The sequence below is a fragment of the Trachypithecus francoisi genome, unplaced genomic scaffold (genome assembly GCF_009764315.1).
Source record: "Trachypithecus francoisi isolate TF-2019V2 unplaced genomic scaffold, Tfra_2.0 Lachesis_group12, whole genome shotgun sequence".
Taxonomy (NCBI): Eukaryota; Metazoa; Chordata; class Mammalia; order Primates; family Cercopithecidae; genus Trachypithecus; species Trachypithecus francoisi.
This window is the reverse complement of record NW_022681457.1, coordinates 6,746,866-6,763,072: the sequence shown is the minus strand read 5'-3', so window position 1 is coordinate 6,763,072 and position 16,207 is coordinate 6,746,866. Positions and strand designations below refer to the sequence as shown.

The 16,207-nt window shown below is 47.7% G+C and overlaps 1 protein-coding gene and 1 long non-coding RNA gene across 3 annotated transcripts; one reads left to right on the top strand and one right to left on the bottom strand.

Annotated features, from left to right (window-relative positions):
- Positions 1 to 7,032: 7,032 nt before the first annotated feature.
- LOC117091684 (myeloid cell surface antigen CD33-like) lies at positions 7,033 to 10,245 on the top strand. 2 transcript variants are annotated; one of them, XR_004440499.1, is made up of 5 exons: positions 7,033 to 7,089; positions 7,379 to 7,747; positions 7,977 to 8,024; positions 9,281 to 9,404; positions 10,064 to 10,245. XR_004440499.1 is itself a non-coding variant. In XM_033224324.1 (4 exons), the coding sequence occupies exons 2-4, from the start codon at positions 7,558 to 7,560 to the stop codon at positions 9,337 to 9,339; spliced, it is 297 nt and encodes a 98-aa protein (XP_033080215.1). In that variant the 5' UTR covers positions 7,033 to 7,089; positions 7,379 to 7,557; the 3' UTR covers positions 9,340 to 9,393. The 2 variants fall into 2 exon arrangements, 1 of the variants encoding a protein (XP_033080215.1); XM_033224324.1 differs by lacking the exon at positions 10,064 to 10,245 and having other exon boundaries at positions 9,281 to 9,393.
- On the bottom strand, positions 7,104 to 9,336 carry LOC117091685. Its single transcript, XR_004440500.1, has 4 exons — positions 9,199 to 9,336; positions 8,299 to 8,360; positions 7,683 to 7,777; positions 7,104 to 7,253 (listed from the first exon to the last, which is right to left on the bottom strand). It is a non-coding gene; the product is annotated as an uncharacterized LOC117091685 (long non-coding RNA).
- Positions 10,246 to 16,207: the final 5,962 nt, after the last annotated feature.

Genomic DNA, 16,207 nt, shown 5'->3' with positions numbered 1-16,207 from the left:
CACATCTCTCTTGAGGGAAGTGGGGGTTGGTCTTCAGGTGGTGAGGAAGAGGCGGAAGGAAGGTCCCACCCTGCTGTGGTCAAGGGAGAGGAGAGCTCAGCTTTCATTTCCCCTGCAGTGATCTGAGGGCAAAGGTAGTGTTCCTGCTGAAGGCAGAAATTTGGGAGAGGAACTATGACATTCAGTCCAGGAAGAGAATCTATCATTCTATGGTTATGCCCACTTCCAAGTAGGAGAGGCTAATCAGTGTAGATAGCCCGGTTCCCTCACTGTTTGGGACGCCACTTGTGAAGCGCCCGATCCTGTCACTGTTCAGGGCGCCACTTGTAACCTGCACGGACCTTGGTGGACTGAACAAAGGGGGCGAAAGCGGGAATAAAGACAAGAGAGCAAAAGAATATGTTTGGAAGAAGGGGTCGGGGCACCTTGCCTCTAGTGGACAAGGGCCCTGAGTTTTACACAGCCCTCTGTATTTATTAGGCAAAAGAGATAGCGAGAAGGTGGGGTGGGGGTGGTGGTGGAAGAAGAGGTCAGCTGCTTGGTCCAGAGTAAGCTTGCAAGACTGTACTCCTTGAACAGTAGGCTCTAGATGTCCCAGAAGATAACCTCAAGGAGCCAGGGCCAGGGAGTGATGGCCCTCAGCAAACCTTCTGGTGGCAGGCGCAGTTGTGAGTTTACTCACATCCTTCATTCATGATAAACAGTTTGCTGTTTGATCATAGAGCCTCCAGTGGAATGCTGAGTTGGTCACGATCCCTTTGGCCTTTACAGCTCCCAAAAAAATCAGATGGTGTTAGCGGAATGTAGAACATCCTTTGCTGCTGCTGCCATTGCCCCCGTTGTGGGGGCAGCAGAGGCCTGAGGAAGAGGTTGCTCAGTCAGGCTGCAGCCACAGCTTGCTTCCTAGCAGCAGTTCCACGAGAATCACCCGGCTGCGCCCTCACCTTTCAGTCAGTAATGGTGAAGGGGGAATCTTTGCATCCTGTGCCCAGCCTCATTCTCCAGTGCAATCTGTGGGTTTTCTGGACTGACTTTAACCCAGTTCACACCCACCTTTGGATCCCAGAGGGGACCCACAGACACCATAATTCCCTTGTGGCCACAAACAAGCCCTGTCAAAACCTGGAAGAAGGCCAGGCGCAGTGGCTCATGCCTGTAATCCTAGCACTTTGGGAGGCCGAGGTGGGTGGATCACCTGAGGTCAGCAGTTTGAGACCAGCCTCGCCAACATGGTGAAACTCCATCTGTACTAAAAATACCAAAATTAGGCAGGTGTGGTGGCAGATGCCTGTAATCCCAGCTACTCAGGAGGCTGAGGCAGGAGAATAGCTTGAACCTGGGAGGCAGAGGTTGCAGTGAGCTGAGATTGTGCCACTCCACTCCAGCCTGGGCAACAGAGCAAGACTCCATCTCAAAAAAGAAAGAAAGAAAGAAGAAGAAAGAAAGAAGAAAGAAAGAAAGAAAGAAAGAAAGAAAGAAAGAAGAAAGAAGAAAGAGAAAGAAAGAGAAGAAAGAAAGAAAGAAAGAGAAAGAAGAAAGAAAGAAGAAAGAAAGAAAGAAAGAAAGAGAAAGAAGAAAGAAAGAAGAAAGAAAGAAAGAAAGAGAAAGAAAAGAAAAGAAAAGAAAAACCTGGAACAGAAGACCTGGGGCAAAGCCAACCTCCTTAGAGACCCAAAGGCCCACAGTTGCTCTCTAAGCATCAGATGTTCAAGATGCAGGAAAGTAGAAACACATCTCTAGGTCAGAGATATCACCTGAAATATAGCTCCCAATGAATGACACTGCCTCTGACTGTGACCAGCAGAGAACGGTCCCCAGGAGAGAGCCCCAGAGGCAGGAACATACTTGTTTCTTATCTGGAGGGTAAGGGAGAGGTGCAGGATCCCAGGGCTGAGGGCAGGGGAGGCCACCCCCAGGTTGACAGTCTGGGATCTCCTCTCTGAGTTTTCTTCTCCCCTCTATTTTGTATCAGATACCCATAATTTATATCCCTTTAAGCTTAAGTCAGCCATCTTGGAGTCTAAACAGCACCATGCTAGGGGCTTGCAAAGGAGGATGCACCTCTCTTCCTGTGGTTCTGAAGCCCCCCCAAGTCCTCAGTGTACCTCTGTATCCTAGGGTCCAAGAACATGGCATCAGGCCTCCATGCCAGGTGACCTTTCTAGGAAGCAGTAGATCCATGTATAGAACTATCTGAGGAGTCCAGCACATGGTGAGAAACATAGCTGTGGCTTTTCAGGTTTGACCACAGACAGTTACAAAGCCTTTTCCTGGAAGGCCTCACTGGGGGCTCCACCCTCTTCACACTGGGTTATGATCAAGGACTGCACCTCTCTGGCCAGTCATGCACCCTGCATATTTGCATTTCTATCCCAGTTACATTTATTTCTAGGCCTCTTTGTCTGAGGCCTTGGACAGAGGTCTTCCACAGATGCCTCTGCTGAGACCACCTTGCTGGGGGCAGGAGGAACCTTGAAGACACGTTTCCCCACTCTGACTCAGTACTCAGTCCTTTTTTTTTTTTTTTTTTTTTTTGAGACGGAGTCTCGCGCTGTCACCCAGGTTGGAGTGCTGTGGCCAGATCTCAGCTCACTGCAAGCTCCGCCTCCCAGGTTCACGCCATTCTCCTGCCTCAGCCTCCCGAGTAGCTGGGACTACAGGCGCCCACCACCTCGCCCGGCTAGTTTTTTGTATTTTTTAGTAGAGACGGGGTTTCACCGTGTTAGCCAGGATGGTCTCGATCTCCTGACCTCGTGATCCGCCTATCTCGGCCTCCCAAAGTGCTAGGATTACAGGCTTGAGCCACCGCGCCCAGTCCTTTTCCACTCCTAGCCCTTCTCATGCCCCACCCCTCCCAGGGTCTGTGGAACTGCCTGAGCCTTTTGTTCAGGGCTCCCTCCTCAGTGAGAGGACCCTGACCCCTATGTCTGTGTTGATCCATGAGCCACCTGACCCTCCAGCAGTGTGCAGTGTTCCAGAGAGGAGGCAGAAAATGAAACAAGAAGAGTTCTTGCATTCTTGCATTCTCTGGTTTAGACTCTTGCCTCTATCACTGCTATCTGTGATTAAATGCTTGATTCATCCTTTCAGTTTGGTCTATCATTGCTTTAATCGGTGACCCTGCCACATTGCAGCTCAGCTTTCTCTCACAGCCCAGCTGAGCTCCTTGCACCACCAGGCTCAGCATCCCCCTTGGATGTGGGGCAGGACACCTGGGTGGCTGAGGGCTGCCAGGATGGACAGGGAGGGTTCAGGACCTGAGAGATTCGACACCTAGTCAGGAGCTCTGCTGGGGAAGGTAGAAGAAATTACCCAGTCCCCACCTCAGCAGCTTTCTGTAGATTCAGCCAAAGAGGCAGAGCAGCCATACTCCTCCCCATGGTAGTAGAAAATGGTGCCTTTCTCCATTCCAGACGCCAGATGCTCCACAGAACCTGGCTACTGGCCCCACCCAAAGAAATGGCACAGGTAGGAAAAAACCCCTCCTCTGGTGTGGTGATGAAGGTGGGCTTCCTGCTTGCTCAGGACAGAAGTGGAGGCCCAGAGCTCTGATGGGAGAGGGCTGAAGACATCCCAATGAGTCCCACTCCCCGTCACCCCACTGGCCCCTGCAGTCTGCCCCTCCCACCCATCCCTGATAAAATTCTCCCCACTGGTGTCACCAATGCACAGCTCCTTCTTCTCCTACCTCCCTGGCCAGGCCATCTCAGTCATTCCCCAACCCACAGTTAAGCTTAAGACTGTGGGTTCCCCACCCCTCTCCCCAGGGCCTTCCATTCCCCCTTAGTGAACACATCCACTTCCCCTGAGTCCAACTCCCATAGGATTTGTGAAGCTCCCTACTCCTCCCTCTCCAGGCCAGACCTGCCCCCAAACCCTGACTGCTCATCTCACCAGCTCTCTGCCATGACACCCCTAGGCCCCTGCTGCTTGAGTCCAGGCTTTGGGAGCCACTGCAGATGCTCCCCTCCCTCAGGCACTATAAAAATTAAAGAAAAAGGCAAGAAACACGAAAAGTGGCTTAACAGTTAAATACAGGTTTGTTTTGGAGATGAAACCTGAGAGGGGCTTCTGGCTGAGTTAGGTCAGAGGCACTCTCTTTTACAGACTAAGAGTTTTTAAGGGTTCAGGATGGGAGAGCTTATCACAGGCTCAGACTGTTTCTGTCTCTCTGTGTTGCTTTTCTGGGAGGGAGAGTTGTGTGTCTGTTCCCATACATCTTCCTGAAGCTGCAGGCATACCCCTGAGTCTGCTTTTAGCTTCCCTATCTTAGTGTGCCTAAAGGGAAAGGAATGTGTTTATTAAGGTCCACTGTTTTACTGGGGCCCTTGTATGAATGTGAAGTTTGGTGGTTACCCAAGAGACTTTCCCCCCGACATCCCTCTGTGCCTGAGCTGTCTTATCTGTGTTTCACTTTCTGCTCTTTCTGGCTGCTTGCTGTTAGAAGAGAAGGGATTCCCTTGAAATGCACGAGGCTAGAAAGGGAGCCGGAACTTAAAGTGGCAGTGTTTGTCTGAGATGGCGGTGCTCCTGCTCTGTCATGCACTACTGCCAACTCTGCAAAGTCCACTTTCTGAAAATGTCTCAAATTGCTTCTTTCTTCAATTACCAAGGTGACTTGTTTTGAGAGTCCTCGGCTAAACTGGGGCTCCAGTGCCAGAGTGGCTGATGACCCTGCCCTAATGGGAAATGAAGGAGAGCTAGACGTGGTGTCTACAGCGTACCTTTCACAGGATCTTTCTTTTACGTGGAAGATGATCTAATGCCTGGTTGTCTGGCCCATGACCATGGGTGCCTCACATGGGCAACTTGTTTAAGCTGAAGATGCCCTTGTGGTTCTTTTCTGACCCATGTTCACTTTATGTCTGCCTGACTATTGCCCTGGCACTGGAAGTCCACCCTTGTACCCTCCCAGGTGTCCTGGGGGGAAACCCAGCCTAGGGTAGCCCCAGTTCTTCAGCTGGAGGGTGCAAGTTCAATGCCCCACGAAGCTAGGAAATATGTTTAAAGATTTTTACTTATAAACTCCAGGCAATGAGAGTATAATGAGTGGAGGGGGGCCAGTAATGAGTGGGGGGACCCAGTCCATCCCTGGGTCACCCGAGGCAGGAATGAAGAGTCAGGCAGAGAGAGAAAGAAAAGCACATGGCATCTGGCAGGACCTCTCAGGGAATCAGGTGTGGTTACTTCAAGTTAATGGGCAAATATCTGAATGGTTCCCTTAAAGGTAGCACCAGAAAAAGCAGGAAGGCCAATCTGCTTTTGCAGGAGAGATGAAGCTGGTTCTTTTGTTTATCTATTTTTTTTTGTATAGATGAGTTCCCTCTATATTGCCCAGGGTGTCTTGAACTCCGCTCAAGAGATCCACCCTGCTCAGCCTCCCAAAGTGCCGGGGTTGGTTGAAGGCATGAGTCACTGTGCCCATCTAAGTTCTTATCTCTGGCCACTGGCTTGAGCCGTTTGAATGTGGTTTATAACTGGAAATTGTTAAGGGTGACTGAACCCTGCTTCTGGTATTTAAAAAGGACACTGAGGTCACAAGCAATTCTTTTTTTTTTTTTTTTTTTTGAGACGGAGTTTCGCTCTGTGGCCCAGTCTGGAGTGCAGTGGCCAGATCTCAGCTCACTGCAAGCTCTGCCTCCCAGGTTCACGCCATTCTCCTGCCTCAGCCTCCCGAGCAGCTGGGACTACAGGCGCCCGCCACCTCGCCCGGCTAGTTTTTTGTATTTTTTAGTAGAGACGGGGTTTCACCGTGTTAGCCAGGATGGTCTCGATCTCCTGACCTCATGATCCACCCGTCTTGGCCTCCCAAAGTGCTGGGATTACAGGCTTGAGCCACCACGCCCGGCCAGTCACATGCAATTCTAAGAATTCACTACATGACTCTCTCCTTGAAAGCATGGTTCTTCCTTACCGAACAATCACAACAGCTTTCTCTCTGGGCCCTTAGCCTCCAGTCTGGCATTGGAGGGATCTCTCTGACATGTATATATTACGCTGACACTTTCCTGCATGAGAACCTTCCATGACTCCCTATTGTCCTTGGAGAAAACTCAAGTCCATGATTGCGTCTGTCTTCCAGGACTACTTGAGCTAGTTGAGGGTCAGGAGTGATGCAAATCTGTCTCTTTTACTTTTGTTTGAGAATGAATGCACACGTGGAATGAATGAAGTGTTGCTGCTCTTACCTCACCTGGACGCTTTCATGCCTTTGGTACTCATCCCTAGGAGACTGACCTCCATGGGGGTCCCATGCCTGTGATTCACGGGGAACTGGCCAGGTGGCACCTGTTTCTCCAGTCACTTGTGCATAAGTCTAGGAGGCAGGACTTGGGGACCCTGATCCTTCGTTGCTGCCTTATTTAAGACAAGGCCCTCTTGCCTTGTCTGAGCAACATGCAAAAATGGAACTCAGTTTTCTTAAAGAGTTACTTACAAGGGACTCTGTGTGTCTGAAGTTCCCTTTTGTGGGCTGGTCACCTGTTGTTCTCACCACAAACTTCCTCTGCTTTCCCACATCTGTAGCTTTCCCTTCCCTTTCAGAGGTCTGCCCCTGGGTATGAGGCAGAGATGCCACTGCTGCTGACCCTGCAAAGGCTGCGGAGACAGCAGTCCCCACTTAGGAGGCTCCAGAGCCCACAGCTTAGTCTCTTCCTCTCTCCAGAGCCCCTGGTTTAGGTTCTGGGATTCCAGCTGCAGCTCCAGGAACCCGTGATGGTGCAGGAGGGCCTGTGTGTCCTCAGGCTGCGCAAATTTCCCTACCTCTGGACTTGCTATGGAACCCTTCACCTATGCTGGTTCCAGAAAGGGGTGGATGTAGACCACAATCCTCCAGTGACCAGGACAAACGCTTCATGGCAGGACCCAGGGCCAATTCCTCCTGCCCAGGGACCTCGAGACCAACAACCTCTCCCTGAGCATCAGAGGTGCACACGGGGACTCTTTTTTTTCCTTCCTTTGTTTTTGAGATGAATTCTCACTTTGTCACCAGGCTGGAGTGTAGTGGCACAATCTCGGATCACTGAAACCTCCGTCTCCCGGGTTCAAGAGATTCTCCTGCCTCAGCCTCCTGAGTAGCTGGAATTACAGGTGCCCACCACCATGCCCAGCTAATTTTTGTATTTTTAGTACAGACGGGGTTTCACCATGTTGGCCAGGATAGTCTCGATCTCTTGACCTCATGATCCGCCCGCCTCAGCCTCCGAAGTGCTGAGATTGCAGGCGTAAGACATGGTGCCCAGCCCACGGGCACTCTTCAGAAAGGAGAAACCCTTCAGGAAACATTTATATCTTGTAGGATGCTCTCTTGGAATATGACAAGTATGTTAAGAGCCCAGACATCAGAAATAATGCAATGACGGTTCTGCTCCTTCTACAGGTGGTGGCATGAGGACAGCCGTGAAAGGACACTGGGGTGGGCTGACAACATTGAGACAGTCCCCAAACCCCTCTCTCTCCTCACCAGCCCTGACACACAAGCCCAACATTTTCGTCCTGGAGATCCTGGAGTACCAGTCACACCAGGAACCTTATCTGCTACGTGTTCTGAGCCTGTGAATGGGAGGAGCCCCCTCCACATTCTTCCGAATGGGGGTCTCCCTGTTACATCTGGGCTCCAGGAACTTCCGCTCCTCGGTGCTCACGATCACCCCACAGCTCCAGGACCACAGCACCAAGCTCACCTGGCTGGTGAAGTTCCCTGGAGCTGGTGTGACCACAGAGAGAACCATCCAGCTCAGTGTCTCCTGTGAGTGCTGGGGCCAAGATGCCTGGGTTCCTGAGGGTGTAGGGGGCAGAGGAGGATCAGGGCAGGGGACACTTTGTGGCTATGTCCTGGAGGCCTGGCTGAGCAGGGGAACTAGAAGGACAGAAGCTCTGTCTTTTGACATTCCTGTGGCTTCTGGGGTAGGGAAGGAGTGTCTACTTTTACCTCATCTCAACCCCAACAAAAAGGAAATTCTCTTTTCCTGTTCTAGATGCTCCAAGGAACCCAAGGATCGGTGTCTCTCTAGGAGATGGCACAGGTAGGACAGAGCCCCCTCCCTGGGGCTGAGGGAATAGGGCCTGCAGCTCTGGGCAGGGCTGGGCTACTGTTTCTTCCTGGACTCACCTTGGTAATCTGAGACCCCCTTGTAAGTGAAACAGGGGTCTTCCCCATCCTTAGTCTCTGAAGCCACCTGAGCACCTGTCCCCATCCTCTCCTCACCACCCTTGGCCTCTTCCACATACAACTCCCACAGGCCCCATAACAAGGGCAGGGTGCCATTCACATAGCAGATCCAGGCTTTGAGTCCCCACCTCCTGAATACTCCTCCTCCCTCATCTTCTTATCCTCCCCAATAGTCCTGATCGAAGTTCTTCTGGACAGACGATACAGTCACATGGGTGAAAATTCAGAATGCACAGTAGAATCTGCCCTCAGTCGCCCATGCCCTTCCCCAGAATCCACCAGTGTCTGTCCTGTCTGCACTGCACCTTGATTTGCTTGCCTGAAGGATCTCAGTGATGGTTTAACATCAGTAGTGACATCAGAGTGATATTACTCTCCTCCAGTACTGTGCGTGATTCCACTGTGTGGATGGACTCCAATTTTGTGGCATCAAAAATGTGGACTCTGATTTTGTGCCTAACGGAATATCAAGGTACTAATTTTATCCTGCCAGCAGTAACACTGCAATAAATAATCTTGTGTCTACTGCCACAAGTGTACATCTATGCCTGCGAAATCAGTTCTTAAATGCAAAACAGTTGGATCATATGTTCTTTCTAATTTTGAAAAATATGGCCAAGTGGTTCTCCATGAAGGTGAACAAGGTTACATGCCCAACAGGGAGGGGTAAAAGTGTGTGTATTCACCTACCCAGTGTGGGGCAAAACTTTTTTTTAAATTTTTTGAGACAGAGTCTCCCTCTGTTGCCCAGGGTGGAGTACAGTGATGTGATCTTGGCTCACTGCAACCTTTGCCTCCCAGGTTCAAGCAATTCTCTTGCCTCAGTCTCCCTACCAGCTGGGATGACAGTCATGTGCCATCACACCCAGGTAATTTCTTTTGTATTTTTAATACAGACAGGGCTTTGCTATGTTGGCCAAGCTGGTCTTGAACTCCTGGCCTCAAGTGATCCACCCACCTCAGCCTCCCAAAGTGCTGGGATTATAGGCCACTGCTCCCAGTTGGGGAAAAATTTTTGAAATCAGGACCTGTGGTGGAGGTGGTCCTGGTGGCTGTTGGGGAGGCAGCTGCGAAGATCCTGGCTATCTGCCTCTGCCTCCTCTTCCTCAGGTGAGCGCTGCCCCAGGGACCAAGGAGAGATGTGGGGAGTACAGGGGACACAACGCTGAATCCCAGGTCCCAGTGCTGGAGGGACCTGAAGGCTCAAGAGGGCCAGGCAGTAGGCTGAGTTGTGGTGAGAATTCCACGTGGTCCAATTGTTGTCTGTCCTCGGCTTTCACTGAATGTCTGGGCTGGGGGGGTTCCTGCTCTCATTAGGGAGGTTCTGGGGGCTAGGCCTGCTCTCTCCACCCCAGTCCCCTCCTGCCCCTTAGCAGGGCATGGGGAGGTGAGTCTGCTGCCCTCTGCAGCCCGATCCAGCCACACTGGCAGGCCTTTGTCTTTCCACTCAGTGTCAGTTTCTGCAGGAGGAAAGGACAGCAGCAGGCATGGAGGCTAAAGACACTGTCACAGGCTAATCTCTCAGGTGTCGTGGGCATCTCATCCTCAACATCCCGCTGGATACCTCCCCCTCAATGGCCTCCAGGATTGCTCTACTCAGCATGGCTTAAGTTGAGCTGCCCATCTTCTTCCCCAACCCACTTCTCCTGGGATCCCCATCCTGCTGATGACATAGTGACCCACATCTCTAAAGTCAGAACCAGGACATGAATCTTCACCTTGACCTCCCTCCCTCCTCCAGATCCCACAAATCACTAACTCTTGTCCCTTCTTCTAAGCAGGGTTCATCCTGGGGCCTTTTTCTCCATCTTGGCCCTGGTCATGTCTGGGGCCTCGCCTCCTCGCTGAGCACTGAGCCCTCCTCACCTCCTGCCTCCATCTCTCCCAACACAGACTCCAGACTCGGTTTCCAGATGCCTCCTCATCCAGTTCCTCCACAGTCTGAGCAGCCGTGTTTCCTCTCTGGTGCTGGAGAACAAGGGGCAAATGCCACAGCCTGGAATGGAGGCCTTGCACAGTCTGCTCCTGGCCGGACTCTCCTCCTGATTCCTCATCTCCCTGCATCACCCAAAGACTTCCCACACCCACCAGGCCAAGCCCTCTGTGACTCTGAGACTTTGCATGTGTAATTCCTTCTCCTGAAATGCCCTTCCTTCCCATTCCTGCCAATCCAGGTCCCAATTGTCCTTCAGGCTCAGTCTTAATGTCACTCAGTTGTGTGTGTGTGTGTGTGTGTGTGTGTGTAATTCTTATTTGGTTCTGAGTGGAGGAGAGGCATTCATTCATTATTGGTGATAGATACGAAGCGACTAAGTTCAATTACTAGATTGAACATCCATTATGTATCAGCATTATCATTGGCACCAGGGGTTCCTCAGTAGACACGGCATGAAAAATCTCTGTCATCAAGAAGCTATCATTCTAGAGACAGGAAAAGTACAAACAAAAAGAAATAATAAATAAAATAAGAGCATGTGGGATGGTGATCTGTGTTTGGAGAAAAAGCATGCAGGGAAAGAAACATAAGATAGACTGGGGAACCATTTCTTATCTGATAGTGAGAGGAGGTGGTGTGTAAGCAAAGGTGTGAAGGTGCTAAGCAGGGAAGCTCTGTGTTTGAATAAGACAAAAGCACCCAGGAAGAGGGAAGGGGAGCAGTGAACGCATTGCTCGGAGGCAGCGGCAGGCCTGGGCGCTGTGGGCGCAGCCAGAGCCTGGTGTCTGAGAGCAGAAGGAGGCAGAGGAGGGAGCAGCGGGGAGGACAGGGCAGCCCGTGTGGGGCCCTGAGGCTACAGAGGAACCCGGAGCCTTTGGAGAGAGCAGAGGCTGGACTGGACTCTCACTCTAACAGGACCCTCAGCTGCTCTGGTCAGAGCAGGCCCGCGTGGGTCACGGCAGCCACAGGAGACTGGGAAGGCGTTGCTGGGTCATCCAGGAGGAGCGATGGGGCCGAGCCAGGGAGGCAGGAAGGGGTGAGGATGAGTTTTCTGATGTGAGTGGAAGTTCAGGCTCACAGGATTTTCTAATGAATGTTGTTAGCGAGGGGAAGCGAAAAGCAAGGATGGGGCCAGAATGTTCCCCTGAGCACCTGGAAGGAAGGAGCTGTGTCCACGGAGAACTGGAGAGGGGAAGCTTTCAGGGGTGATGATAATTCTGAGAATCCCCCTGGCGTCCGAATGAGGATAGGAAGGAGACAGCTGGATGCAAATATCTGGAGCTCAGGAGAGGGGTCCAGGATGGAGATGTTTCAATGCACAGCTGGAGTAAAGTGATGACCACAGATGAGAGACAGGAGTGATGACAGACGGAGAAGTAGGCACCTTTGTCATTCGTGATCTTTGCAACAGCAGGTTTTTTGTTTGTTTGTTTGTTTATTAATTCCAAAAATTTATTTGGATTCCATTTGGATTTTTAAAATTGTATTTGTTTGTTTACTATGTTTTTTTTAGAAGGTTCTCACTTTGTTGCCCAGGTGAGAGTGTGATGGCTTTGCAGAGGCGTGATTGTCATAGCCCACTGTAGCCTGGAACTCCTGGGCTCAAGCTATCCTCCTGCACTGCCGCCTCTTGTACAGTGGGAACAGCAGGTACCCGCCATCACGCCTGGTGCCTTTGGATTTTTCAAAGCAATATTTCCAGCCTTATTGAGGTGTAATTGAAAGATAAATATTGTATTTATTTACAGCATATAATGTGATGTTTTGTGGACATTTCCTTTGAATTTTCATTGTTCTATTTTAATAGACAAATAAAATTGTGTATATTTATGATGTGCAACATAATGTTTTAAAATATGTGTACATTGTATAATGAAGAAATAAGCTAACTAATATATGCATTACATCTCACATGTATCAACTCCTTTGCACTTTCAAGTAACATCTTATACTCATCAAAAGTATTGCTTTGTATCCAGCAATATTTGTTTTGTGATAAGAACATTGGAAATGTACTGTCTTAGCAGTATTGAAATATATGATACAGTATTATTAGCTATAGTCACCATGCAGCACAGCAGATTTCCAGATTCCTCTTGTCTACCTGAAACTTTGTTCCCTCTGACTAACATCTCTTCATTGTCTCCAACCCCTACTCCTAATCACCAGGGTTCTAGCCTCTGCTTTTATGAAATTGACTTCTACGGATTCCTCATATAAGCGGAATCATGAAGTATTTGCCTTTCTGTGCCTAGCTTATTTCACTTGGCGTATTTTCCTCCGGGTTCATCCATGTTGTTGCAAGTGACAAAATTTTCTTTCTTTTTAAAGCTGAATAATATTCTCTTGCATACACATACCACATGTTCTTTATCCATTCATCCATTGATGGACACTTAGGTTGATTCCATATCTTGACTATTGTGGATAGTACTTCAGTAAATATGGGAGTATAGATGTCTCTTCAATATACTAATTTTGTTTTCTTTCAATAGATACTCATAAATTGGATTTCTGGATCATATGGTAGTTCTATTTTTAATTTTGGGAGGACCAACATTCTGCTTTCCATAATGGGTGTACTAATGTACATTCCCATTAACAGCGTACAAAGTTATCCACAGTGTTTTTAATGAAATTATGAGATTTACTAGCTGGCTGGCACAAGAATCTGTTTGTCTGTTAACAATGTGAACTTTTCCTTAAATAAGAGAATAAACAGAAAGTATGAGCATATGAAATGACTTTTGTATATTGTTGAAATCTCAATAATTTAGTGTCTGAGTATATGCAGCCTATCTTTGTATGTTGGACAAACACTGGTTGGCAAACTAGCATAGGTCAGGAAAAGTGCCCAGATGCAACATTAAATATTCATGTAGGATCTGTCTTCTGCTCTAAAGTAAAACCTAATTGAAGGCAGTGTCTTAACCCATTAAATTATTTTTATTAAACTGAACAATTTAAATAAAGATATTAATTAGAAATTAAAATTAGGCTGATAGATCTAATAATAGTAGCATGTATACCTGCCTTTCCTTTTATTGATAATTATTGGAAGGAAGGAAATATCTTCAGGTATATTAAAAATATGTGTTGCTAATTTTAAAAATTCACATCTCTAGTATAGAAATAATGCATGCAAAACTTTGTTGAGGAGGTTGAACATGGATCAGAGTTATGACTAAGAGTTTTGTTTGTTTTCCTCATGAAAAGGACCTCATTTATTCTTGATGAGAAATCTCTAGTAGAAATGATGCTTCTTATAGGCAGGATATGCTTATGATACAAATATCCAAAAATTTTAATTGTAAGATATGAGGATTTTGTTTTCACTGTTATGTCAAAATTTTTCTCTCATTGGAACTCTTTTAGGCAAAATAAATTCCAAATTTGACTATAAAAATTATACCTAATAAAGTTCATTAAAGAAACATAAAAACAAATCACAACTTCATATTTAACCTTCCAGTTGATGAACATGATATAACTTTATTTACTGTTAAAACAAATTTCATTGAATTTTCTATTATGTGCCACATTTTTACTTAAAAAATAATCTAGAACAAGTATTATACTTATTGGTGGCTCAATTACTTATATATCAAATAAAGGTAAAACTAGCTCTCTTATTTTAGTAAGGATGAATGAACATTTATCTAGATACTATTGTGTTTAAAAATTGTTCAAATAAGGGTAGCTCAAGACGACTAACTAGAAGCATTTCATGCCTGCCTCCTCCACTTAGAAGAACCAGAGTAGTGTATACACAGTCACACTTGAATTACATTATCCAAGGGAAAATCCTGGAATCCACCAGAGAAGTGACAGGGGGCACCAAAAACAGGGAAGGAGAAAGAAAAGAGGCAGCCTCCCTGACTGGGATTGGCCTGGAACAGGGAGTGACTTCCCAATGCACAAAGGACTTCTAGTCACCCACATCTCCATGGCAGAATTCAGCAATCCTGGTCAAGGGAGAAGTCCTCAACCCTTCCAACACCTGAAACTAACATAGAGAGTCAGGACACCATTGGACAGAACTACTCCAGGAAGGGAGCTCCTGCTGGGTTCCACACCTTTCTGACACTTAAGCATTTTCAAGCTTATCCTCTGGAAACCGTATGCTGTTCAGGACCCAGAGACTCTGAAACTGGGGCATTACAGAAACTCAAGCTGTTGCTGCTGGGACAGGGGATTGAAGCCAGGAGTGCTCCTGCAGCTGGGGCTAGAAAGTGAGCAAGGTTTGGGCAGCAGTGGCTGTGAGGCGAGCACTGACAGGATCTGAGATAAGGATGCAAGAGGGGCACAAGTTGCCACTGGAACTTGTTTGCAAGCCAGATGGGGGCTCCAGCAACCAGGGTGGGGGTTGAGCCCCACCAGGACCGGAGTGTGAAAGGGACATATGTTCTTCTGCCACCTTCAACTGACCCAGGTTGTGACCATTCAAGATGGCCCTACCCTCTTCAGTAGCAGGGCCTCAGTGAGGCTGCCACTGCCCCTCATCCAAATACTCTGCCTGGGACCCAGTGATTGCCCTGACCCTGCCCACAATAGCTTGTGCCTGCTCTCACCATTGAGGACCTGAGCATAAGCCCATCTAGCTCAGCTTCACCTCACCTCTCCTGCTCTGAGACAGAGCAGATAGCTCAGGGTCCTGTGGATTGCTCGACCCAATTCATTTGGGCACCTGAGCATTTCTCCTGAGGGTTTGAGGTTGGACCTAAACTTCTGGCTGCTACCACCTTGCCTGGCACCTACCTGCAAGTGCCACCTGTGGGTCCAAAGATTATCTTGTCCAGCCCATTGCAGCCACCACCAACATTAATGCACATCACTTGGGACTCATAGAATCATCTCGCCCATGCTATTGCTATTGCCAATGCCATGCTAGCTGCCCAGGGGCCTAAGAACCCACATGATTGTTTGATCCATTGATGCTACTATGGGCATCCAACTGAGCAACCTGAAGGCCCAAGAATCAACCCACTGGTAACTGCCAACAGAGAAGCCAGCATATACCACCCTGGGGCACAAAGATAGATGCTCAGCCTACTGATGTCAATGCTGGGGACCTGAAGACTCTCCACTGAGCATCCCTGTCCCTAGCACAACTTTACCATATGCTCCACTAATAACCATGTCCAACTAGCCAAAGAAATCACACATATCACTAATACTATTTACAGTCAAAGAAATACACAGAAAGTATACTACTACTGCACGTAACCAGAATCAAAGCCAAAGCACCCCACCAAACAAGCAACATAGATACATTTTCAAGAAAATGTCTTCTTTGAGAGTAAATTAAAAAATAGGAGGAAGCCGCCGTTATACCAGATGCACAGATTTTAACATAAGGACACAGGAAACATGAAAGAGCAAGGAAAGGAACACAAGAATTCTGCAGAAATAGATCTTAATCAAAAAGAAATTTTTGAAATTCCAGGCAAAGAATTCAAAATATTGATGTTAAAGAAGCTCAGTGAGATACAACAGAATTCTGAGAATCAATACTATGGAAACCAGAAAAACAATTCAGGGCATAAATGAGAAATTTATCAAAGAGATGTGTTTTTAAAATAATCAAATATAAATTCTGGAACTGAATAATTAATTGAAGGAAATACAAAACACATTTGAAAAGTTCAACAATAGACTAAATCTGGCAGAAGAATCACAGAACTTCCAGACAGGATTTTTGAAATAATCTAGTCAGACAAAAATAAAGGGAAAAGTACAAAAAAGAATGAGCACAGCCTTCATAACATTTAGGACAACATAGAGCAATGGAATTTGTAAATTATTGGTATCTATACGGGTGAAAAAAACAAAGAAATATTGGAAAACCTACTCAACAAAATAATACATGAAAACATCCCAAGTATAACAAAAGATTTAGACATAGAGATACAGAAGACCCAGTGATCCCCAGGCAGATCCCCAGTGCAAAAGGTCTTCTCCTTGGCACATTATAGTCAGATTGTGTGACGTCAAAGTTAAAGAGCAAATTCTACACACAGCAAGAGAAAAGCATCTAGCTACCTCTAAAGGAAATACCATTTGACTAAGAGCAGATCTCTCACCAGAAACCTTACAGGCAA